The 27,758-nt window shown below is 36.3% G+C and overlaps 1 protein-coding gene across 8 annotated transcripts in view; it reads right to left on the bottom strand.

Moving 5' to 3' along the window:
• OSBPL6 (oxysterol binding protein like 6) overlaps positions 1-27,758 on the bottom strand; it is a 273,481-nt gene that overhangs the window by 37,489 nt on the left and 208,234 nt on the right. For 3 of the 8 annotated variants that reach the window (XM_043992203.1, XM_043992198.1, XM_043992200.1), the window contains 6 exons: positions 24,955-25,029; positions 20,791-20,956; positions 13,450-13,583; positions 12,289-12,312; positions 4,300-4,407; positions 1,917-2,054 (listed from right to left, as the gene is read on the bottom strand). In XM_043992203.1, the coding sequence (XP_043848138.1) occupies positions 1,917-2,054; positions 4,300-4,407; positions 12,289-12,312; positions 13,450-13,583; positions 20,791-20,956; positions 24,955-25,029 (645 nt within the window). The remainder of the gene's footprint in view (positions 1-1,916; positions 2,055-4,299; positions 4,408-12,288; positions 12,313-13,449; positions 13,584-20,790; positions 20,957-24,954; positions 25,030-27,758) is intronic. The other 5 variants (XM_043992205.1, XM_043992202.1, XM_043992204.1 and 2 more) reach the window with 3 other exon arrangements.

The raw sequence follows: 27,758 nt of genomic DNA on the forward strand, positions 1-27,758 counted from the left end.
GTCTTATTCCTCCCCTATTCTTTTTATTTATTTATTTATTTTTAGTGGGGCAAAGACGGTTAAGTGACTTGCCCAGGGTCACACAGCTAGTAAGTGTCAAGTGTCTGAAGACAGATTTGAACTCAAGTCCTCCTGAATCCAGGGCAGTGCTTTATCTACTGCGCCACCTAGCTGCCCCCTTCCTCCTCTGTTCTTACTCCTTTTCCCCCTGAAGTACAAGCAAACCTCCTCCTCATCTTTCCTCCCCTATTCCCTTCCCTCTGCCCCCTCCTCCCTCTCCTCTTTTATCTTCTCTGTCTCTCCCTGCCATGAAGAGATGACCTTCAGTGGGAGAAGTGAAAGGGCCATAAAGCTATATAAAGCAAAGATGAACCTTGCTCTTTGCGGGGTGTTTTGGGATTCTCTCTCGAAGACATACTCTTTTGCTCTCTTTTTTGCTCATTTGTTCTTGGAGATCTTTGGGACTAGAGTTTTTAAGATCTTTTTAATGTTCAGGATGGTAGAAATGAAGGGCTCACAAGTCTCCTTATACTAGAGAAAGCACAGAGTCAAGAGACTCAGAAAACCTGGATTTAAATACTGACACTTACCATATAGATATCCTTGGATGATATAAAAAAAAAATGTGATGTACTGTAAGGTTTATGAAGCACTTGCCTGTGGTTGTTTCCAAGAATGGCCAATAGACACTGCAAAAGATCAATCTGGTTTATAACCTGTTAATAGGTGGTAGATTGATCATAAGAACAAGCCTGTGAAGGAGATGCTATGGGTATTATTATCCCTCTTTTACAGGTGAGGAAACTGAGGCTGAGAAAAGTTCATCGGTATATCCAAAATCACATCTGTCAGAAGATGGATTCAAACTTCCATCAAAAAATGTGTTATCCAGTGATATATCAATCACTACTTAGCCTTGTGATTCTGGTTACACTTCACTTTTCTAGGCCTCAATTTCCACAGCTATAAAATAATGGGGATTTTTACTAATTAATTGTCTTCTAAGGTGAGTTCCAGCTCAATTTTTCCGTGATTCTGTGTCAGAGCTTCAATATACTCCAAATTCCAGAAATGGTCCATTTAGATATATACATATAGATATCCATTCTCTCTCTCTTTCTCGTGCTTTGCTTCATGCAAAGAACTTATCTGATAGATCACTATATTTGCCTTTGAATGAAAATTTCCCCAACATAAGTGAAATAAGTTTTAATTTTGTGTTCTAGGAAATACAACCCTAGTTTCTGGAAGAAACCTTTGTATGAATTACTGGTTCTCCCTGACAAAGTCAAAAGATACCAAGATTCCAAGTTCAGAAATTCGAATCCCAAATTCACCAGAAAGTATTTAAATAATACATGTTCACAGGAGTCTTGTTCATATGGAATAAATAGGGCTGAAATTCCTATCACTGAGAGGGATATAGTCAGACATATTGGTCTCCTTAATTATCCCAAATTTTAATGAATCCTATGGATAACTTCACACGGATGTTTTCTCTTTACAAATTAATGAATACAAAATAATTTGTTAAAAGCACTTACTGTGTGCAAAGCACTGTGTTAAGTAATAAGGTAATAATATAATTTATGCCTAAATGCCAGAAAGCACTAGTATCCCTGCTATCCTAATTGATGTCATAGGTAAGTGGTAGCCAGGGAGAGATATTTTCGTTTGGAAAAAATATTTGTGCTTCCTTTTTTTTTTTTTTAAATAAACATAAACATCTTTATTTAAAATTTTGAGTTCCAAATTCTATCCCTCTCTCCCTTCTATCCCCCCTCCCATATCTGTGCTTTCAACAGATACATAGGCAGTTCTAATTTGAGTGGACAATATTCAGTGTTTTTTCTCCAACTCAAGTTGGTAACTATTGGTAGGAAAGATTACAAAAAGGTAACAGCCTCATCACTTACCTCATTTTCTGATGAGCTAGCTGAGAGCAGCACCTCCTGAGCATCAAAGAATTCCGAGACAGATTCCGACATAGAAAGCCGGCTCTCATTAGCAGCTTGCTGTGACAGAGGGAGACTGACATGGATTTGCTCACCAGGCTACAAAGGAACCAAATGCAAGGGTGTCATCTGCTACAGTATTTCAATGTTGGAACAACACTTGATACAGGTAGGAGCTAGTCTGAAGCACAGCGAATAACTGACCACATGTTTCTAGAGGAAAAAAAAAATCCAGTTTGGCAACAGACTGTATGATTGTCTCCCAGGGACTGGGGGATGTCCAGGCAAAATGCACCACGATGCTGCAATCTGAATTCTAGCTCTTCTACTTATTATCTCTGTGGCCTTGGGCAGGTCATCTTAAACTCTCTGGGTCTTAGGTCCTTCATTCATATAAGATAATTTCATTCATATAGATAATTTCCAAGGTCTCTAAATGCTATAGTGCTATGCTAAACTCAGTGGAGTCAAGTGCAGAAAGGCTTATCAACAGAAAATTGGTCACTAGTCCAATGAATTTTTTTGGCCATAGAAACTCATGAATAAGTCTACTAAGGCCTAGAAAGTTTATAGACTGTATTAGTGGGTAGAGTACATAAATCTGTGAAATCATGGCTCCTTGAATAATAGAAATATAACTTAACAGAGTGGGGAACTAGGACTCTCCTATCTTTATGACAAAAGTACTGTGTTTTGTCAGTAACACTGGGAACATTTCTTTCCTTTTAACCTCAAGAATTCAGATGTATCTGGCAAACTTCAGGTGGGCAGTGAATTGTTTTTCAACTTCTAGCCAATGAAGATAAAGATGAAATGTTGTCATAGGGGCCGATGAAAGCTGCTTGTACAATACCACCCACCACCCACCCCAGCCCTGCTAAATTCTAATACTTTGTTCTGTTACCCCTGAAGTTATACCTGGTAGGCTAATCCAAAGAGAAAGTTTACAAAAACTACTGGGGCCATAATTTAAAACAATTTCAATTTTAATAAAATTTTAAGATGAACAAAAGCATGTAGAAGTACTTCTTGATTGACTGATATTTTTACCTAGACACTATGTTAAAAAGGTAACAAATAATTCACTTCAAGTTTATTTTCATGTATTCAAAACAAAATTATTTTCCGGGAAATTATTCATATTTGATCAATCTTAGAAAATTATAATGTGAGGTATCAAACATTATTAATTATTTAAAATTCTAATTAAACATATTAATTTTTTTTGTGCCAGACTTATGATTTCATTGATTTAGGGAACTCCTGGTGGGGAAACTCACTGTAGACCTGTACTTGCTCCATGACTTAAGAGTTTTAAAGAATTGCCTAGCTTAAGGTTGAGTGACTTACCCAGGATCACACAGACAACATATGTCAGAGGTAGGGCTAGGTCTTCCATGCTTCTAAGTGGGTTATCTACTTTGTCATGCTGCCCATTCCTCCATATTGAAGAGTTACAATGTTAAATTACCCAAATACAAAGACTGTGGGTAGATTGGACAAAATATGATAATAAGGGGCATGAAGAGACATGGGGTAAAAAAATCTGCCGGACACAATGGGTCACCAAAAGAGAGGACAGCTTTACTAGTAAAACAACTATTTGGTCAGACAAGTATATCTCTACTTTCTCAGGTTTCTAGGAAGGTAAATGCCTGCAGTGAAGGCCTCTGAGTTAACTGAAATAGCTGAAACAGTCTCCTTGCAATCACATGCACATGGCTTTTCTTTTTCTTTTCTTATTTTTGTGATGGCCTTGATATGTCCCTTCTTGAACAAAATCTTGTCATCATTGATGTATTGTTAGTAATACGGGGAAGGGAAATCATGTAATGCACATTATTGGCATAAAATAACAGGAAATGTGATAAAAAACTTAAAAATCACAAATTGTAGATTAGTGATAAATATCCTACTCCCTTCTCCTGCCTTCATTTCATGCCATCACAAAGTAAACCAGGAAAACGTTTAAGACACTATGTTTATGGAAATTTAATCTGAATCTTTGGCTAAAAATGCCTGGTGAACACTTTAAACAAAGGGTTATTGTGACAGATACAAAAAAAAAATCACAATTTAGGACAGAAATACAGACAAAACAGCCAATCACATTATCTAAACATCAATAAAGCAGACTTAGACAAACAACAAAGGCTATGTAAGATTCAAACACCGAGACTGTTCTTTCACTGTGAAGAGAACAAAATTGTCTGTTGCACAAATACTTGGATAAGTCATATTTTACTAACAGTAAAGGAACTGTTAAAGAAAAAAGAAAAAAAAATCAGCAATGGATCTCAATGTTCTAAATATTCTATAAATCCATCAAAGACCAAAGTCTTACCTCATCAGGGCTAGGAATAATATTTACACTGACAACCTGATCACATATAACAGATTCTGAATGTATCCGGTTCAAGCGACTCCGTAGCTCAGCATTCTGGTTAAGTGCCTTAAAACAACAAAAGTTATGCATATTATTTCAAATTAATAAGCAGGCATACAATAGAGCATACACATAGGTGTGGCATAGACTAACTTCTCAAAAAAGCAAGAGCAGCAAATTATATCACGCTCTTTTCTCAAAAGCATGCTAGGCCAAAGCCTAGTGGTGAGAAGGAAATAAATGGCCTTGTAAAGACATGTTTATTCTTATATGATATGAGGAAACCTACCATTTAGTACTTAATGCCAATCAATAAATGTCATCTTGCCACCAGAAAGAACTCCTATATCTCTAAAGAAAGACCCATTAAAAAAAAAAAGAAAGATCCATTTAGTTCCTTTTCACCAGAAGATCTAGGTCTACTATTTTTAGGCCTATACTACCACCACATATATATTATTATTTTTTTTCCAGTCTCTTTCATGAATGAAGAGCATTAGAATGATCTATTGTCAGTGAAAGATGGCTCCTTCGATTTATGTGCCATTTTCCAAAACTCAAATTATTTGGATGAAGAATGAATATCTTGAAACTGATTTTGGAATGAAATGAAGACAGAAACTGCTTCCATTTACTGAGGTGACTTTCAGCCTATTTTAATGAGATGAGCAATGTTTAGTAACATGAGATGCTGTAGCTCTAGGGTCACATTTAGAATATGTGTGGTTATAGAATCACTGAAGGTTGGTCTACAAATAATAAGCTACCTATTATAAATACACATTTATCAGAAGATCAAAAGTGCCACCTTATTGAACATTGAAAATGCAGACAGTTGCTACAAAGAACATAACACAAAATCTCAGTAGCCTTAATCTCAAATTAGTTAGAATAAAAAACCAAAAGGGACCTTAGAGCTCATTTAATCTAATCTCCTCATATTACAGCGGAAGAAAACAGGGCCTAGAAATTAAGTGACTTGCCTGAGTTCATACACAGAGTGTTAGTATAGACATAAGTTTCTGAAACTATGGGTTACAACCCCATATCAGGTCATGTAACTGAATGCAGGGGTTGTGAAAAATTTGGCAACAGTAAAAGGTTATGTATACCTATATGCCTGGGGTCATATAAAAAATTTCACAGGCATAAAGGGCTCTCAAGTGGAAAAAATTTAAGAAGCCTTGGACTAAACCAAGGTGTGGAAAACATGTTTCTAGATTCCCAAGATAGATGAAGGTGGGGGAGTGGAATAAAAATTTATATGGTACAAACTATTTCATTAATCCTCACAACAACCCTGTGAAGTAGGTGCTGTCACTATCGCATTTTACTCAGTTGAGGAAAGTGAGGCAAACAAGGTTAATCATTTGCCATGGGTCAGACAGGTTGGATGGATAGAAAGATAGATGGATCAATCTATGGAAGGAAGGAAGGAAGGAAGGAAAGGGAAAGAAAGAAAAAGAAAAGAGAGAGAAAGAGAGAGAGAGAAAGGAAGGCAGATAGGGCAAGCACTAATTAAGTGCTTCTCGTGTGTCAGGAACTGTGCTAAGTTCTAGAGATACCACTAGAGAAGCAAGACAGTTTCTGCCCTCAAGGAGCCTAAAATCTAAGTGGAAGGATCTTTCTATAGTATACTACACAGCTTTTCTTCCAGTGTGTACCTTTCAGTGCTTTGGGACTTCCATGTAAAACTACCTGCTATGACATGGAGTTTGGTATAAAGTAGGTGTTCTTTGGACCCTAACTAGAACTATAATTCCAGGAACCCCAGAGGATCTTCAGGATGACACAGTTTATAAGTGGCCCCATAGTATGGGCCCCAAAGAGAGTCATGTCAAGACTCCAAGCATTTTAAATAACATTGATATACTTACACACGCATTTTCTGTTATAGAGAGATGCAGTTAATTAGGCTTTGTGTTTTGGTCACCTGACTTTACTCCTCTGCCCTAGAAATGCAGCAAAGAGTTGACACAAAGCTTGAAGTGGCCAGGTTGGGGGCATAAGGGTGGTGATACAGTCAGGTAGGAAAATATGACAGGAAGTGTATGCCCCACTTTGAGAAAACTAGTAAGTACTTGGATGAAAACAAAGTGGCTTGCTAAGATATAGGAAAACAAACCACAAGATTAATTTTCTGTACTTAAAAGGAATATAGAAAATTTAAAGGTGGCTGGTTTCCCATATTCTTAGAACTTTGGCAAGTTAATTGGGACTTTAAAATATTCTGTGACCTCTGTAATACCTGTAAATAAGCTTAGATGTTCTTACTCCATTATAGTCTTTAAATATACTGAAGTTCTGTGCATAAAAATCTTTGCAACCATAGACATACACACATTTATAGAAACATACACATAGAAAGGCAGCTAATAAAGATATGGATATATTGCTTGTATGTGTTTATATACTTCTTTCTTTCTTTCTTTTTGTATACTTCTATATACATATGGAGTCATCTGTTCCCTAGGCAGGGCTCAAGTGTGCCTCTAACATATACAAACTATGTGATCGCTGAAAGGTCACTTAATGTCTCAGTGACTCAGGTAATTCACTAAAACTACAAGTTTCAGGTAAGTTGCAGATCTGGACAGGTGATGAGGTTTTTTGTTGTTGTTGTTTTTTTTTTACACTGGGAGGTACACACACACACACACACACACACACACACACACTACACCCCTACTTTATCCTCCCTGCTGGAAAAAATTGTGTGTGTGTGTGTGTGTGAGATTACTGTTATTGGGTGACTATGGACTGAGCCATTATGTATGATTAAAGTCAATCTCCAGCCACCTCTTATCCAAATGGATGATGAGTCAGTCATTCCGCAGCATCACAGAAACAATATGGCTTGCAGTTGCATGATAGATTAAGATGAAACATAAGGAAAAACTTCCTAACAGTGGGAATCTTAAATGCCAATATTAAAGGAAGTTACAGATGCCTCTTTTTTGGGAAGTTTTAAATAGAGGGTTAGAATCTTCTCTGTCTCCAGTGGTTTAAATGAGGTCTTGCTCTGAAGATGGAGAATACTAGATAATCTCTCAAGGTCTCTTCTAGCAGCTAATGACTTGGATTTTGGAAAGGAACAACTACATGGGAAATATTACTATTGATAACATATATGCAGCGGTAGAAAAACTGTTGTTTTTAGATAGCACAGAACACAGAAATAGTCATAGTCAGAGGTAGGGCAATCTCAACAGCAGACAGACCAGCATGCAAACAGCCCAGTTCTGAGTCATTGTTAGACTGTTACCTTATTATGTCTTGGTCACTTACCTCACAGAGAGCTGTGAGGCTCACTGATATCACACACTAAATGAAATGCTGCAAGACTCATTGTATGGCCAACCTCCAGCACAAACTCTGTTACTATCACTCGCTTAGACAATGCCTAAGGTTTCACTAACATTTTTTCTCCTTGCTACTGGTTCCGATGAATCACTTTCGTAACTCTATCCTTTCCCTTTGTAATATTTTTGAGAGATGGGTATTCTCAGAAAAGGAATGCCTTAAAGAATAGTTATCAACACAAATCAGAGGCAAGAGAACATGGAGAAGTTGACAATAAAAGTATGGTCTTGAACTATACTGGCAGAAGTGGGGGGAAGAAAAAAAGGGCACTGCCTCATGTAATGTTACACACTGGCAAGTAAGGAAAGCTATGGTGATATCTTAGACATAGTATTGATTTAAGAGCTATGCAATTCTTAGGCTTATCATCTGATCCCATAGCATGCCATTTACAAAGAAATAACCCAAATCATGACAAGAATATTACGCAAATTCATTTAAGCTATTAGGTTTGATTTGCCTCTCCATCAAGTGTGCTCATAAACTCCCTCTTCTTAGGGCAGTCTGAACACTCAATCACATCTTGCCTATAAACTTTACATGATCCATTTATTTTTTCCATGGCCCTTTTCCTGAGGGTACAAATAAAGTTAATATTATGCCTGCTTCCTTGTCCGTAAAAAAGTTACATTCTGAAAACCCTGAACAAACACAAATGTCTAAGTCAGCAAATGAACGGGTGATCCTAGATTCTGTCCAGTCTCCCACTGCCCATGTTGGTAGGGAAAGAACTACCATGTCCACATTTTACTCAGTAAAACTGTTGGTTTCTAAAAGGAAACACTTCAGTTAGTGCAAGTCAGTTTGGAGGGAGATGGCATGAAATGTATAACAAAATGAATTTAGGGCAAAGTTCGCAAACTGAAACCTTTTGGATTCAAGAAAGTATCTGAAGTGAACAGATTTGGGACCTCTAAAAATGAGCTATGCCAAGCCATTTGCTGGGTTATTTTATTTTACTTTTTGTAAATACATATAAGATATCTCATGAAGAATAGGACTTATGAAATAAATTCCAGGAAAATGATACTTCTATGTGACTACACTTAGAAATGATGATATCTGGAATTGCTTTTTCAACTTTGATGGGTATATTGACTTTGATGACTGACTTTTTTGAGGAGGCAATCTAAGTTAAGTGACTGGCCCAGGGTCACCCAGCTACTAAGTGTCTAAAGTCAGAAGACCACCATTTTAATAATACTACTATAAATGTTGAATCGATTTTTTCTTCTTCTATTCTCATTTTAGAACTCCCACTGCTAAAGCACAGGTCAGATTCTGTGGTCATAAATCCAGAATCAATTCCCCTTTCAGTAAGCACAAGCTGTGTATGAGTTTTCAAGTCAAAGATAAAACTAACTACAGAGATTAAGATCAATATATTGAAGAGAGGGGCTAAGGTCAAGTGGAATGCATTATTAGTTATGTTAATCCAGGAGGATTAAAAATGCTTAAATCTTTTACATGGAGGGTTCTATTTTAAATGAAACATGCAATATGACTGATTTAGAGTTTAGTAATTTATAAAAAGATACCAATATAAAATGTCCTTTTCTCCAGGCATAAATCCAGGATTTAATTTAATATCAGCCAACGTCTCTGTCTCCATACACGGAAGCCAATTTTAAAGTTTCAAGAGTGTGAGCAGCAGCAATGTGTTTATGATAAATGCCCAAATATGTATAAATGTGGATAAATATACACAAACACAAACAAAAACAATGTGCATATTCTTTAGCACATAGGTGTGTAGTAAGAATGTAAGAATGAATTTATTAAATACAAATACTAGTAGCCGTAAAACAAAATCTTTTATAAAGTGGTACCACCACAAAGTACCCTGTCTGATAAGTGTAAATCCAAGGTCTACTTTAATGTTAAAGAACATTTCTTATTCTCAAAATGCAAAGCCAATTTCAGGATAAATGACAGGTGTGTACGTATACATAAATATAACATATATATATGTCATACGTGTGTATGAATCCACACACACATAGCACCTGGTGTAGTGTCTCATACATAGTAGATGGTCAAGAAAAGTTTTAAAATGAGCTTATTTAAGTTATATTAGGAAAGGAATGCTTCTTAAAGTATATACTTAAGAGTGACCAATGATATAAATAGCTACTTGAGCATGGCAGGTACAATTTTGGCTGAACATATAATGAAGAATATTGATTTCATGCTCTTTACATACTATATGGTTCATACAATGATTATGAATTGTGCTGAATTGGGGATGGTGGTGCTCCTGCTGCTCCCCCTACTAAGTACAGCCATATTTTGTAAGGCTTTTCCTCATACAATTCATGAAATAGGTGGTATAAGATTTCCCCCTCATTTTATAGGAAACTGAAGCTCAGGAAGGTTTAGTGATTTGTCCACACCCACACTGCTAATAAACAGTAGGACTCAAACCCAGGCCTTCTTATTCCAAGACCAAGGGTTCTTGTGTTACATCATATAGAAAACCTTTGAAATACCTGAACACTTTGATAATTTGAAAATATATATCCATATAATTTTAAATAAAAATACAATAAAATAAAAACTGTTGGGCTTAAATAAATTGCAGAGTACAGGATAGGAGGGGGTGGGGCTTGGATAATTTAAGGAAAAAAGATCTGAGACCATTAACTTAATATGAACCAACAGCATGATAAATCAGCTTTTTTTTTTTTTTAAGTGAGGCAATTGGGGTTAAGTGACTTGCCCAGGGTCACACAGCTAGTAAGTATTAAGTGTCTGAGGCCGGATTTGAACTCAGGTACTCCTGACTCCAGGGCCAGTATTCTATCCACTGTGCCACCTAGCTGCCCAATAAGTCAGCTTTAAAAGAAAAGTCATAAACCTAATGAATCCCAGACTGCATTAATAAAGGACATTGTCTGGATGACAAGAAAAAATTTTCCTACTATACTCTGTGAAAAAAACCAACATGATTATTTCTTGGTGCTGCATTTTAAGAGCTATAATAACAAACGAGGATCACCACAGTTCTAATTATAATAAGATTTTAGAATTAATATAGGTATAAATACATATGACCAAGGTTTTATTTCTATATTAGATCCTTATCCATCAAGGCTTCTGGATGGATATCTAAGATATTAAAGAAGGTATAAGGTGAAAAAAAAAACTGGGGAATTTAGCCTAAAGATGAAAGACTGAAGGGAGAAATAGGTATCCTCAAGTCTTTGAAGGGCTATCTAGAAGAAGAAAGAGCTGACCTATTTGACTTTGTTCCAGAAGAGAGAACTAGAACTGAAAGATAAAAGTTGAAAGGAGCCAGATTCAGGCTTGACATAAGAAAGACTTTTCTAGTAACTAAAGCTGTTTCATAATATTGTAAGCTATCTTCTGTAGAATTGATTTCCTTGTTACTGAATTGAAGCAGTACCTCCATCATCATTTGTCATTAACATTGCAAAACTTCCTATTACGTATAGTAGGAGAATGGATGTGAATTCCAAGAACCGATGATAATTGCTTTTTGGACCATTCCAGTAGTAATCATCATAAGATCTTAGAATTTTCAAAGGTGTAAATATGTATTATAAAGACTTTATTGGAACACTTATTATCAAGGCTTCTGGAAGGATTATTTCCTTTTCAAGATGATGAATTGTAGCATTAGAATTCACAAATGAAATATTTTAATTTGGGGACCATTCAACTACATTCTTTAATAATTTCTCAATTCTTTTAAAGTAAGATGGACTTTTACCTTTTTTAAAACAAACTATCATGAATATAATTGTAGATGTTTTCTAAATTTTTTTCTCCATTTTCTACAAATATGGATCAATTTTTGTGAATCTAACATTTGCCCAATGAATAATTTGGCCTGAAGAATGGTCATATAATAAATAGAACACTACTATACTTTTTTTTGCACCTTTTAAAAAAATGTTATAATAACTATTTCTAAAATGTTATAATAACTATTTCTAATAACTATTTCTATCATCATCACTCTCACTTAATGCACTTAATATAATCATCTTTGTTTAAAGGGAATGTTCTCACTGGCTCACCATTTATCTCAATCATTGCTGTTACCATCATTCTTTAACTCTTCATCAGATTTATGTATCCCTCCTCTTAGTAATCCAGTGGAAGAGAGAGCTGTGATATTTCTAGGGGCAGCAAAATAAAATTTTTCACTTGTTTCCAAGATGATTACTTGTCAAATCTTTCACACTCACCCTATAATTAAAATAGTCATCCTGACCATCAATTAAATACTATCTGAGAGTCCAGTGGCCATTTTTGCCTATGAGCATTCTGGGAGAAACTACAACAAATTAATACCTGTAAAAAAGGTTCCTGTTCTGCAGGTGGAAAATCGGCCACTTTTAGTGATCATGCTATGGAAGATCATTTGAATTTGATGCTCAAAGCAACTGACTACATTTTATCCTATGTGCTGGGACAATAAAAGAGAGCTGTAACCAAACCTACAAAATAAATGATGCTGTGGTGGCACCAAATACAATGATGTTTGTCCAAGTCTAAGTTTTACAGACCAAGGGGAAGTATTCAAGCAGAATCTGATATTTATAGGAAGCCACTTACCCAGGATTTGTTTGCTCCATCGCTCTGATCCAAGGCACCAGGAAGTGAACAATATTTTACATAAACACTGGGTTTTCACATAAAATTACATAACATTGAGTTCTCACAGGACTTAATTAAGAAGGTAGATGGATAGGTCAAATGAAGAGAAGGGTAAATATGGGTATTCAGATGTAGTATTTCTGAATGGAATAGAAAAGCTCAAAGTACAGATAGTCTAAAGGGTTTCTGGCAGGACTTTCAAATTTAATATGCAAAATAATTTGCTTGATATGAGTAAATTGCATTTCATAATGTATTTTGTTGTTCAGACCCTTCCAACTTTTCATGACCCCATTTGGGGGTTTTTGTGGCAAAGATACTGGAAGTGGTTTGCCATTTCCTTCTCCAGCTCATTTTACAGATGAGGAACTGAGGCAAACAGGGTTAAGTGACTTGCCCAGGGTCACACAGCTAGGAAGTGTCTTGAGGCCAGATTTGAACTCAGGAAGATCAATCTTCCTGACTCCAGGGTTGGCACTCCATCCACTGTGCCACCTAGCTGCCCCTGGGTATAATGCATATTTATCATAAAACAAAGTTGAGTCAGGAGATAGGGGGTGTTTTTCTAGGTAGAAGGGAAAGAAATGCTAAGAGAACAATTACAACTGTTTGATCAAACAGAAAGAAAGAAAAGAATGACAGTTATTTAATTATTCTTCAATGCATTAAAATATATTAGCTGGGGTGGGGAAGGAATCTACAAATGAACACTGCATTCAACAGTGCTGACTGTACATGTTGAAATGGATAAATATTAAATGTATGACATAATTATATTAATAGATCACACTAAAAGTAGGCACTATCTCTAAATGACCTTAAGAAAGCAAGCAGGTACCAGGGTTCAAAGGCCAAAAGAATAATAGTATGCTACCGAATAAGCTTTTATTTTTATGAAAACTTAGAGCATGCTTAGCACTATTAGGAGAATGAGTGTGCTCTTCCCATTATCTTTGGCCATGGTAGGAGAACTGCAGATTATCACTGTATGACCTCATGACCACACCCATGACTTGCAGCCTCTTCAGTAGGGATCCCTTATGCCCCTGCCCTCTCCCCCCCCCCCACACACACTCAAGGGCAAGGTGGCATGCATTCAGAAACAAAGCAAGAACCTACCTGAGAAAGTGATTGTCTGAGTCGTGCCATCTGTGTGCTCTGGCCTTGATTGTGATCTTGTTCAGAAACCATCTGTTTTAGCTTTTCTTTCTCAATAGCTATGCTGTTAAAAGCAGACTTCAAAAGGGAATGCACTGATGGGGGAGGGGAAAGAAAGGAAGAAAAGAAGGAAGGAAGGAAGGAAGGAAGGAAGGAAGGAAGGAAGGAAGGAAGGAAGGAAGGAAGGAAGGAAGGAAGGAAGGAAGGAAGGAAGGAAGAAGAAAAAAAAAACACAGTGTTTTCAGAAAGTCCAAAAAATAGTTATATTTTAGTAGTGGCTTCAAATGATACATTAAGACATCTAAGGGTGTCCTGTTGCTGAGAAAGATTACAATAATTCTGAATTGCATCAAAGATTACCTGGAAATGTTACTAGGAACCCTTTCCATTTCTTTTGACTAATTAATAATCCAAAATGAATACAACCCAATCATATGTTATCTTTAAAAATGACTATGCCAGAATATCTACATTTTAGAAGGAAAAAAAAACACAGCAATGATGGAAAAAAGGGCTAATAAGAGAGGGGAATTTTAAAGTCTAGCATTAGATAAATTTTTAAAACAGCTGAGTAAGAACACAGTATTTAATATTCAAGACTTAGAATTACTTAGGAGTAGGAGGAGGTGGTAGAAATAAAGCTTTAACCACACTGTCTATGAATTGTTATGTGGATTTTATCAATTGTTTCCCAAAGTCAGTCGATTAATTGGTCAATAAGCATTCAATGCCGACCATGTGCCAAGCATTGTGCCAAACACTGGAGATACAAAGAAAGGCACAACAGTCCTTCCTTTCAAGGAGTTCACAGACTAATGGGGGAAACAGTATATTTAAAAAGATATATAGAGGGGCAGCTAGGTGGTACAGTGGATAAAGCACCAGCCCTGGATTCAGGACGACACGAGTTTAAATTTGACCTCAGACACTTGACACTTATTAGCTGTGTGACCCTGGGCAAGTCACTTAGCCCTCACTGCCTCGACAAAAAGAGAAAAAAAAAAGGAAAAAAAAAGATATATAGAAAACAAATGAGAAAGAATCCATGGAGGAAAGGCTTTTTGTATTAGAGAAGGCTTCTTGTAGAACATGGGGTTATACCTGGAACTTGAAGGAAGTCAGGAGGCAGAGATGAGGAAAGTATTCCAGGATACTCAGATTCTGGAGTGTTTTGTTTGAGGATCAGCAAGGAAGTCAGTGTCACTGGATTGCAGAGTATAGATTGGGGAGGGGAAAGGTGTAAGAAGACTAGAAATATGGAGGAGGGTTGGTTGTGAAAGGCATTGAATGCCAAATACAGGATTTTATATTTGATCCTGGAGGGAAAGGCTTCTAGCACTTTGTTTTGGAATTAAGAAGGATATAGCATCATGCTTTCAAATGGGGAGAAATCTGGAGTGCTTCTGTCTCAGGCAGGAAAACAAAATCAACCTCTGCCTTGTTTAACTGATCTAGAATACAGAGGAGCTCGGTGAGTGGAGTGCTTGTTTTAAATCAAAAGGAAGCAAAAAATTGGAAAATTTTTTTTTTTCTAATGGTGGTCTAACAGTACCAGATCTCAAACTGTACTACAAAGCAATAATTATCAAAACAATCTGGTACTGGCTAAGAAATAGAGAGGTAGATCAGTGGAATAGAATAGATAGAAACAACACTATAGTAAATAACTACAGTAATCTAGTATATAATAAACCTAAAGATCTAAGCTTTGGGGACAAAAATTCATTATTTAACAAAAACTGCTGGGAAAACTGGAATGAAATTAGGTATTGACCAACATCTCACACTGTTTACTAAAATAAGGTCAAAATGGGTCCGTGATTCACACATAAAGAATGATACCAGGGGCGGCTAGGTGGTGCAGTGGATAAAGCACCGGCCCTGGATTCAGGAGTACCTGAGTTCAAATCTGGCCTCAGACACTTGATACTTACTAGCTGTGTGACCCTGGGCAAGTCACTTAACCCCTATTGCCCCGCAAAAAAAAAAAAAAAAAAGAAGAATGATACCATAAGAAAATTAAAGGAGTATGGAATTGTCTATCTGTCAGATTTATGGACAGAGGAAGAATTTAGGACCAAAGAAGATTATAGAGAATAAAATTAAATGTAAAATAGATCATTTTGATTATACAAAATTAAAAAGCTTTTGCAAAAACAAAACTAATGTAACCAAGATTACAAAGCAAGTAGAAAACTGGGAAAGAATTTTTGAAACAAATATCTCTGATAAAGGCCTCATTTCTAAAATATATAAAGAACTGCATCAAATTTTTAAAAATACAAGTCATCCCCCAATTGATAAATGATCAAAGGATTTGAATAGGCAGTTTTCAGACAAAGAAATCAGTTATCAATAACCATATGAAAAAATGCTCTAGATCAATAATGATCAGAGAAATGCAAATTAAAACAACTCTGAGATATCACCTTACACTATTAGAATAGCAAATATAAAAACAGAAAATATTGGTTGTTAGAGGGATTGTGGGAAAACTGGGATGCTAATCCACTGTTGGTGGAGTTGTGAAAAGATTCAACCATTAGGGAGAGCAACTTGGAACTATGTCCAAAGGGCTATAGAATTGTGCATGACCTTTGATCTAACAATACTACTACTTGGTTTATATCCTGAAGACATCCCCCAAAAGAGAAAAAAAGCTATTTGTACAAAAATATCTGTAGCAGCTCTTTTTGTGGTGGCTAAAACTGAAAATCAAAGGAATGACCATCAATTGGGGAATGGCAAAACAAAATTGTGGTATATAATGATGATGGGATATTACTGTGCCATAAGAAATGACATGGAGGGCGCAGTGGATAAAGCACCAGCCCTGGATTCAGGAGGAACTGAGTTCAAATTCAGCCTCAGACACTTCACACTTAGTAGCTGTGTGACTTAACCTTCATTGCCCCTCCAAAAAAAGTGTTGATATAGAAATGATATACAGGATAACTTCAAAAAAGCTTGTAGAGACATGTATGAAATGATGTATTAGGAAGTGAGCAGAACCAAGAGAACACCGTACACAGAGACAGCAATATTGTTTGATGAAGAACTTTGAATGACTTGACTATTCTCAACGATACAATAATCCAAGACACCCCAAAAGAATATTGATGAAATATACTATCCACCTATAAAGAACTGATAGTGATGGAACAGACTGAAGCATGCTATTTTTCACATTCTTTCATTAAGTGACAAATATGGTGATGTTTTTCATGATCATATATGTATAACCCATACTGGTTTGTTTGCCATCTCGGGAAGAGGAAAGGGGAGGGAGGGACAGAGATTGGAATAGAAAAATATAAATAAAAATGTTTAACCTGGAAAAAAAAAAAAAGAAGGTAGGGGAGGGGTATTCTGGGAAGGGTACAGGATGTATATATGTATCTATATACACACATAAATATGTATGTTGTACATATGAGTTATTTAGGTGTTATTTATATAGTAATTATATTTAAGCAAATTTTTCATATATATTATTTATATAAATTGATATATATACGCTATTTATTTGTTTATTTGTTTTTTGCAGGCAATGGGGGTTAAGTGACTTGCCCAGGGTCACACAGCTAGTAAGTGTCAAGTGTCTGAGGTTGGATTTGAACTCAGGTACTCCTGAATCTAGGGCTGGTGCTTTAACCACTGCGCCATCTAGCTGCCCCCTGTATATACGCTATTTATAAAACAGTTATTTACCTGTGAAAAAGAAAACTGCTTGTTTAAAAAAAAAAGAAAGGATTTAAAATACTATGTTATATGTATTAGAATATATCTAGCTATATCTAAATGTAATAATGCAGAAAATACACATTATATGTCATATGTATATTATATCTGTTTGAAATATGTATAGAATTTAATTATATCACAAATAAAATTTTAAAAAGAAAAAAGAAATTTTTTTCAAAAGAAATGGCAAAATCTGTGAATTTCATTGATTTTGAAAAACCAATTGTTGAAGATTTCTGTCCCTTGTGAAATCTTAATCAGACTCTGAAAATGTGTCCATTGATACCAAAACAGCATGTTGATTTAATTTGCTTGAGAATTTTCTATTTATTCTTTTAAAAATCAAGTAGTTCTGGGGCAGCTAGGTGGCGCAGTGGATAAAGCACCGGCCCTGGATTCAGGAGTACCTGAGTTCAAATCCGGCCTCAGAAACTTAACACTTACTAGCTGTGTGACCCTGGGCAAGTCACTTAACCCCAATTGCCTCACTAAAAAAAAAAAAAAAATCAAGTAGTTCTTAAGCAATATGCTTGTTAAGAAAAAAAGAAAAGTGTTCTTGATTTTAATAACAAACCTAAAGTTATTGTGTGTTGTAAAAATGAAGTATAAAAACAAAAGATCCACCATTTCAAAAAATGGCAACAATAGCATCTCTCATCTCTAGCCACACAATGGTATTTTGCATCTGTTCACAGAGGTCCCATTCCTGTAGTGATAAATCTCAGATGAAGAAGAGCTGGAGGCCTTGATCCAAGGAGCAGCTTTGAAAGCCAAATTCCCCCCATTTATTAAGTGGTTATTTCTAGCATTCATTTAACCATCCTGAGAATGTCTTATTTTCTAGGAAGGAGGATTTATAGGCTTGTGTTTGTGCCCTAGAAAGAAATGTGTGGTTTCAATAGAGGCTTTGGAATTCTGTTGAAGCCGGGATTTACTAAGGGAGCCAGGATTTCAAGGAATTAGACAAAGCTTACTCAGAGCTCCAATCGTGTCATTCTCCCTTTAGCTGTTGGTAGAATTCAACAATATGGACCATCTCGAGGCTGTGATGCCAATTACACCTAGACTGCAAAAGGCAAAACCCAAAGAGGTTTGGGCAGTGAATCCATGCCACCAGCATGAGATAAAAACAGCACAGATGTAAGGGAGCAACACATGTAAGCCTCCAAAAGAAAAGTCATTAAGACCATGCTAAGAAGAAATGCCTGGTTAGGTGCTTTAACCAGGGTCAACCCTGGGCAAAGTTGGGAAGTAGGCAAATTTGCTCCCATGTCTGTGCTAATTCCTATTCTCTGAAAGAATTCTCCTCCACTCATCCTCCAACTTAGCCTTCTGACCTTGTCATTTGTCTATCCAGGGTCTGAGTCTTTGGCATTTCACTTAGGCCAACCTAGCCTGACAGTGCCTCATGCTTCCAAACTCTACCACCTTCCTGCCCATGCTGAAAAACGCAAATGATCTGGAAAGTTAATTCACAACTGCATGTTACTGATAGCACCTTACTGTTACATTAATGCATCTTACTGTTATTCCTCTAAGGAGAGGCCTTGATCTAAGGAGCAGCTTTAATTTTTTTTTTTCCGGGGAAATGGGGGTTAAGTGACTTGCCCAGGGTCACACAGCTAGTGAGTGTCAAGTGTCTGAGGCTGGATTTGAACTCAGGTACTCCTGAATCCAGGGCCGGTGCTTTATTCACTGTGCCACCTAGCCGCCCCACAAGGAGCAGCTTTAAAAGCCAAATTCCCCCCATTTATTAAGTGGTTATTTCTAGCGTTCACTTAACCATCCTGAGAATGTCTTATTTTCTAGGAAGGAGTCTCCAAAGGAATATACCTCCACAATGATGCATTAATATAATGGAAATATTACTAAGCTGCAGATGTATGAGATTTGGGGTACCTTCCAGGTACTCCAATCATACTAAAGACCTGACTGCTTATTTACAGACTTATAAGCATCCTAGATCTGGCATCTTATAGAGTATTTTGCACTTAATAGGCATTTACTACAAATGAGATATTTGTAAAATGCGTAGCACAGTGCCCGGCACATAGTAGGCACTAAACAAATGTTTGTTACCTTCTCTCACCATGTCCTAAGTGCTTGTTGAATTGAATGGCATCTAGGAAGGACCTTAGTGATCACTGTATATGAATTTTGTTGTTGTTGTTCAGTCATATCCAACTCTTTGTGACTCCATTTGGGGTTTTCTTGGCAAAGATACTGGAGTGGTTGGCCATTTCCTTCTCCAGCTCATTTTACACATGAGGAACGGAGGCAAATAGGGTGAAGTGCCTTGCCCAAAGTCACACAGCGAGTCAGTGTCTGTGGCTGAATTTGTCTCAGGTCCTCCTGACTTCTAGTCCAGCACTCTATCCTCTGTGTCATTCAGCTTAATTCTTAAATCAATAGCAACAGAGAATCATAGACTTGGAGCTAAAAGGGGGCCTTGGAAGCTATCTTGGGCAACTCCTTTATTATACAGATGAGGAAATCAAGGCCAAGAAAATTGAAGTTAACTTTCCAAGTTCCCATAGATTCTAAGAAGCAGAGATTGTATGTGAACCCAAATCTTGTGACTCTAAGCCCATAAATGAAAGACAATGAGCTATGCCAGATATTGATTTTAAGGTATCTATTATACTTCCCATATCGACACTTGGATCAATCAAGACTGAAACCTATGACATTCATGGTCCTGGGCCCGTTTCCTTTAGTGTTTTTCTGGTAGGGTACCTACTGGATCTTTCTGTTTTGGATAGGGTTCTAAACCATGTAATCAAGGCACTAGTCCCATCATAAAGATGAAATACAGAGACAAAACAAATATTGTGGTTTTCCACTGTGTGTGAAAAATGTCCCAGACTAATATAATACAACTATGAGAAAAATCTATTTTCTAACATAAGGTAATTTCATCAAATAGATTTCATACTAGTATGAACTGTACTGTTTACACTGTAGGCACACATATACGACTATACATACATATGGTTTCTGAAATGTCACATAGGGAAAAGTCATAAAAATAAAATGGAATTTTGTAATATCACTAATTAATATAGCCAACATTCCTCCCTAAGATGAAAAGGGAAAATGGCAGATTTAATGGCAGAAACAGAGCCTTTTAGTATCAGAAATATGAATTAATTGCCTTTGCTGTCTGTGTTCCTTATATATGTGCCTTTATATTAGTATTCTCTATGTATATACATACACACACACAGATAGAGAAGAAGAAGAGAGAAGAGAATAAATGGCCAACTCTAACCAAGGAAGAATGCTTTGGGGAAGGTGTATATACATATATACTTACATATGCGTGTGTATACATGTGTATGTACACATGTATATACACACACATATATACATACATACATGGGGGAAGGTTGGGGCAATGAGGGTTAAGTGATTTGCCCAGGGCCACACAGCTAGTAAGTATCAAGTGTCCAAAGCTGCATTTGAACTCAGGTCCTCCTAAATCCAGGGCCGGTGCTTTATCCACTGCACCACCTAGCTGCCCCCTTGGGGAAGGTATATTACAGATTTTCAAATTACCTTTCTGAGCAATGAGACAAAATTCTTCTTGAAGCTTTGTGTAATCTGAGGAAGTTTCCAGGGGATCAGCCAGGTGGCTTGGAGGAGTCTGAAATTCAATATCCGCACAGAGGTTGGGGTTCGAGGAATGCAGCCGAACAGGTGACATTGTTGCACTGAAAGGAACCTGCACAGAGAATCCAAGAATTAGGAAAGATGAACATCTTATCACATCATCTTTTGACATGAATCAAATTGGACGTTTTTGCTCTCTATACAAAAACGTAAGAATTTTTTGTGAATGGCAGATTCTAAGGACAATTGTTCTCCTCAATTTTAAGGGTCATGGTACTTTCATGGATTGTGTTTCCATTCCACCTCTGCATTTTAAAAACTATTAAACTGAAAATGAAGAGTGACTCCTGGCTGACAGCTAAGGAGAGGAATATGAACACTGATTATCATTCACAGTGTAGTGCATGGAATCAAGTCAAGGGCATTTGGCCGAAAGTTGAGAAATGGAAATATGACACATCAGACCTTTACTTATGAAATCTGAATTAACAATCACAATGTTAGGTTGTTATATGTGCTTGTTTCTCTTTAGACCTTGAGAGAGGCCCCTTTGCCAAACTAGGCAGATAGACTCAGGAATATAATAGCAATCGCTGAAGCACTTGCCTTATAATGATAAGATACAACCCCCCCCCAAAGTAATATGGTTGTTGACCATGTGTGAATAATATCCCAAACTAATATAATACAACTATAAGGAAATATATATTTCAAACACAAGATGACTTCATCAAATATTTTACACACGAGTAGAATGAAATGCACTGAATTTAGTCATACATACTGTAGCCACACATATATGACTATACATATATAGAGTTTCACATTACAACAGATTTTCCCAAGGGGCTAGTAGTGCTTCCATAAAGAGAAGGCTTTTTGAGTTTACTGTCTCTCAGACTGAGCAAAAACATATTTCCCCTTCCTTTTAAGAGATTTCTTCCTATCACTACAGATATCAATACTGCTGACTGAAGAGAAACTTCCTCATACTTCCTAAAATAAATCAAAACCTTTTGGAAGGGTGAACTACATATTTCTCTTTTTACCATATTATCCATCAATCTCTGCCTAATTCTAATTGGGCAAACGTCTTCAAGAGTTGTATTCTTATTCTTTTCCTCATGTCAAATTTCTTTAAATATTAAAAGGGAAGATGATTCACAAAGGACTTCCATCAATGGTCTGCCAAAACTAACTTCTTATTTTCTCTCTCTTTGTTTACATTTCCATTTAGAATCTTAAAAAAAAAATGTTTCTCTGTTCCCAATTTAAAAATAGCTATTCAGAAAGGATCTTAAATGGTGGACTGATGATACTTGTTGTTCATTCTTCATTCTGGAAGAGGACCAGTAACATCATGGGCAATGTCTTGACTTGCCTGTGGATATTATCAGGGAGGGAAAGTTTTGGACTTAATGATTTCATTGGTTTAGGACACTCCCCAAGTGGGAACTTCTTCTCCTGATGCAGATCTCCAATATGTTTGCAACTTAGAGTCTAAGAGATTTGCCTGGGGAGTTATTTAGTGATTAGATGACTTCTCCTCATCACATGTATGGCATGTGTTAGAGATAGGACTTGAGCCAGGACTTATATGATGCTAAGGCTGGCATTCCCTTTATCATACTGCTTCTTACCTTTATTATAGGTAGATATAATTTCTTTATTAACAAGTCAGGCAATTTTTCAAAATTATTTTCTGACCTCTTAGGTCAGTGAAGGGAAAACATATATTTCAAAAGTATGTAAAACTGAAGTTTGTATTTTACACCAAATAGGTTTTCTCTCTGCCCAGTCATCTGAATTTTCTTAATTTACTCATGTAAAATTTATGATATAAATTTTAATATGTTAAATTAACATGCAATATATTTTAACTTTTTATATACATTTAATTCTACGGTTATAAATGTAAAATGTATATGCCCTATTTAAGTTAAGCTACATTGTCAGAATCTTTTAACTATACTATTTGCCTTACATATTTACAAGCTTTAAGTGTCAGAATCATGGAATCCCAGAACGAGAAGGCATTTTAGTCATTATGTAGTCCATCCTCTACCTGGTCTTGGGACAAGCATGAAGAGCTCCAATAAGGCAGGGCCTACCACCTTAGGAGACAGGCAGTTCATTACATCTTGGATGGCTCTAATTATGAAGCCTCTTCTTGACATGAAGTTCAAATATACCTTGTTCCAAACTCCGCCCTTTCTCCTAGTTCTGTCTTCTTGGGCCAGACAGAACAAGACAATCCTTCTTATGCAGGAAAAGTTTTTAAGTACTGGAAGATAGCTATCAGGTCTCTCCTGAGCCCTTTTTTCTCCAGGCTAAACATGTTGACTTCCTGTAAGTGATCCTGATGCGGCACAGATTTGAGGTCCCTTGCCACTCTGGTTGTTTTCCTTCGGATAGCCTCCAATTTATAAATGGCATTCCTAAAATGTGGTGGTCTGACTTAGGGGAAAATACAGTATTTCTGTGGAACATAATTATATATGTGTGTATATAATTCCTTTCAAGGTAAACCCAGTTTAGAGGGATCATCTTGTTGACAGTACTTGAAATGACTATCATTTCATTAAAATAAAAGATATATATTAATTTCAAACTTATTCATTTTAACTTATTTATTCAAGCGTTAATCAAACAGATGGTGAGAAAATGTTGTCTGTCCTCTTACAATGTCCAAGTAATTGTTTGATTTAATAATGTAATGCAAGTTTCAGCCAACTCAACTAAAAATCCAGATATAATATAAAAGCCCACTAATCAGTAGTTTAACTAATTAATCACCTTTCTAATAACATCTGGAACTTTTTTTTTTTAATTAAAGCCGAAGGTTTTTCATACATAAACCTTTTCATGGGACTAGCAACTGCCTTGGCAACTCATTGTGTTATGATGATCGAAAACCACAAATAAGGGAATTAACTTCTAGAATATGTTCCTGAGTATAATAGTTATAAATTCAGTTCACAAATTTAGTACTCTATAAACTGGGAAACTGGAAGATTTCTGCTTCCTCTGTTAAAGAAATATTCTGCTTTATATTTCAGGCCTTAAACAGCTTTTGCATTAGTTAAACTATTCCATTTATCCTCACAATCTACTCCCACACAGCTTAAGAACTTGCATCTTAGTTCATTGTCCTAAAAACTCCACATCCTATTTGAAATTTCAGTTTAGCAAGCTTCTCTCCTTCAATATATTTACAACTTTTTGTCTTTGGACTTCTCTGGGCCTTATTTTAACATATTTCCTTTTAATAAAAATCTTTTTTTTTAAACTACCTAGAAAATGCCTTTTATTTTTTCTGTTTATCCTTTTTATATTTTATCTCATGATGTGATGTCTCAATTTCTTTCACATAAAATGGGTTTCTCCCTTACTTACTAAAAGAAATTGAAGATATTGTTTTTTTCTGAAGATACTCAAAGGCAGAAGACGCAGAAGAAAAAGCACCAGATTTGGACAAGGAGGCCCTAACTTTGAACACAGGCCCTTCAACTTTCAAGCTTCTATTTGCATCATATCCTATAACTTCTCTTGAACTCAGTTAGCTCATTTTAAAACACCTTCCGTTTCAAAATCATAATGATAATTCTTTCATCCACTTTAGAGTTCCCATCTAAATTCATCTTCTCTTTTCCTCTATCCTGTTCACAGATGTTTCAAATAGTCGTACCATAATTAAAACAAACAAAAACCAACTAGAAAGATCCTAGCCATGGTAAGATGGTTTTACTTAGGAAAATAGAGTTCAAATAAAAAAGCTTTTAAAAACAATGACATAGAGAACAATAATGTAATTTGAGGAAATGCCACTGGAGAAGGGCTGACATTCAAGTCTGTTTACCTCCCCCTCTATATCTGGAGGTGGGATAATAGCATTCTCCATAACATACATGCACATACATGTGTGACTACTGGCATACAAGAGGACAGAGGAAGGTCATGCCATAATTATGCTGACAAAAAAAGAATGAGTTAAGACTGACTTATCACATAAAGGTGGAAAGGGCAACTTCAGAGTATCACAGTTTTACACTTTGTTCGTACAATTTCCCATCCTTATAAAACTATCCCTTGAGTTTTAAATCCACTCACTGTTGTAGCCACTGCTGCTGCTAGCCTCTGCCGGCGCCGTGTGGTGCTGAATTGGCCCTTCGGAGGTGGCCCTTCCTGACAGTGAATGGAAGAAGAGAAGGGAGGAGATAACAAGGAATGGGAAAGGAGATAATGGGATATGGGAGGATGAAAGATGATCAGACAAGGGAGAGGGAGAGTCTTTAACTGAATTTTACTTTCACCAACCCTTAACTTTAAGAAGAGCTTGACAGCATCCGTGCTGGTGAGGATAACTTGCTTCTTTATTCTCACTGCAAGGTGCCTAAACATCTCAAGTTTATTTACTGAATATACCCCTTCCCCTGCCCTAAGATTTGAAACATTAGGAATTGATGCATAAACTTTGAGATTAAACAAAAAAATTAAAAATAAATTTGAGTGTTAATTTTCATTCCTTAATGTGATGTTATATGAAGTTACAAAGTAAGGATGCTATGAAGTACGTGAAGTTTCAATGGAGTTGATTTTTAAATCACATAACCTTAGAAAGCCTCAGCAACTGATTACAGTCTATCATGAATGGTCTCCTAGGAGCCTAAAGAAACTTAGAAAGTTGGGAATGGGGAAATAAAAGGACTAGTTCAAGAAAGATTCTGGTTCTTTTCCTCAAAGCCTAAAAATATCCAGTAGCTTATGAGATTTTTCTGTAGTAGTGGTAGTAGTATTTTTAGGATGCATAGGACAGATCATGTAACATAATAAAATCCTTAGGTGCCCTAATAAGATGCAGAAAATGTCTACATCATTAACTAAGGGAAAAACTGATTCATCCAGAGATTTTTCAGCATATGGAGCCAGATCATGAACTCTCCTCCATATCAATAATTCATGCTTGAACTTCATCATGTAGAGAACCCTAAAAGAGTTCACTTGTGGGGTGATTGACCATCTCTTTTCCCCTTTATATCTGGCCAGAAATTGACCCTCTAATTACTTATGGCCCTTCCCAGATATGAGATCTAATCTTGTTCTCAATTGAAATAACCTCACTTCTTGGAGTCACCTGACAGATTGTCTTCTCTGGGTTTAAAAAAAAAAATCAGCTTAATTTATTTTATGCTATCTACTGTGATTGTAGAATACACAAGAGACTATAGAGAAAAAGTCATATATAAAGAATTTTAGTCTAATTTGAACCAAACTTAATTTTAACCTAAATTCTCCCTTTTAAGTGTTCCCTTTTCTTTCCCTTTCTCAAAAGATTTCTGCTTAAGTACATATATGTATACACATATGTATATGCGGTTACATATATGTATATATACACAAACATGTATATGTGATTACATACACACAAAAATAATTTATTCTTAATATAAACTTTAAAATCTACAATTCCCTCATACTTAAGGCATCAAAAAGGAGCAAAGAACTTATTCTGACTTAATTCTGAAAGTGTAATTTAAGCACCAAAAGACACAGAGAAGCTACAAGTGAATCACTCATATCCAATCATTCACCTTCTACTGCCCATGGCCTGCTTCCATCATGACAGCAACCCTTTCTCAGTTACCTAGCACATCTAGGTGTCTAGCATCCAATTCATGCTGCTAAAGTGTCAAACATTATCAACTCTATATCTCACCCTGGAGCATTCTTCCAGGTCCATATTTCTGTGAACTACTTAAAACATCCACAAATGACAATCATATGACAGCCTTGAGGTTTCATTAAAACAAGAAGTCGACTGCAGGAGACAGGAAGCAATTCTCCAAAAGGCTCACTCCCACAGGACTTCCTAGGACAAATTCTGCTATTCCACTGACTCATGCAAGCTCAGAAGCACAGGGGGCCAGACTCCAAATGGCTTTTTGAAGAAATATGTATATTCACATATATAACTTAACCAGAGAAGCCCCCTGCATCGAGGTAATTAGCATAATTTGACTCATTCAGAGGAGAGCACAATCACCTAAATCATCCATGCACACATTACATTCAAGCCCACATTGGCCCAGGCCTATTAATTTGAAACACAGTGTCATGCTTCATTAATGCACTCAAAATGGCTCCTGTCACAGCTGTGCTAAATGTAGTCCATTATAAATAAAGAACCTGAATATCCAGATGACCCTCAAAAAAAATAACGAACAGTAGTAGGAGATGGAGGCTGTGATGGGAACTACAGAAGTTAATGGATTTATGAAATAACAACCATCAATGTGACCTTGGAAGATAAAGGCCAGAATGTTAAGGATAAGACAGGCAAAAGGTGATAGAGACAGATTTCTCAATCCTTTAATGATTTTTACAACAATGTATGATTTAATATAAACCTTAAAAAACCTGCATAAAAATAGGTGAAGCAGAGGAGAGAAAAATAAATGTATGCCTTTCTAGCAAACCTAAAACTCAAATCTGGAAATCCATATCTAACAAAACAAAAAATGATGGCTTGACTTTGTCACTTCATTTCCCTAATTCCATCTTTCTCTTCCCATTCCCCACCCCACCCCTTCCACAATCAGTACAAACTTATATGGCCAAGAAGTAAGAATGGATTGTGAGGACTGTAAAGGAGACTTGTTGGTCTGTAGATATCAATGAAAATATCGTGGCACTGTGCAAAGTACCTAATTCAGCAGTATTTTTCCCTTAAGATAAACTGGATTTTACCATTCAGAGAAGAATGACAGATAATTGGCTGAATGCTGCCTAAATCTCCCTTTTTGATTCTACCTGAAAAGTAAAATAAAGCTCTTCCATTTAAACCTACATCATTTTTTCCCAATCCTTTCCACCCCCACACCCCTGACTCCCAAACCCTCTTCAGTTATTGATGT

This window comes from Dromiciops gliroides, chromosome 3 (assembly GCF_019393635.1).
Source record: "Dromiciops gliroides isolate mDroGli1 chromosome 3, mDroGli1.pri, whole genome shotgun sequence".
NCBI lineage: Eukaryota > Metazoa > Chordata > Mammalia > Microbiotheria > Microbiotheriidae > Dromiciops > Dromiciops gliroides.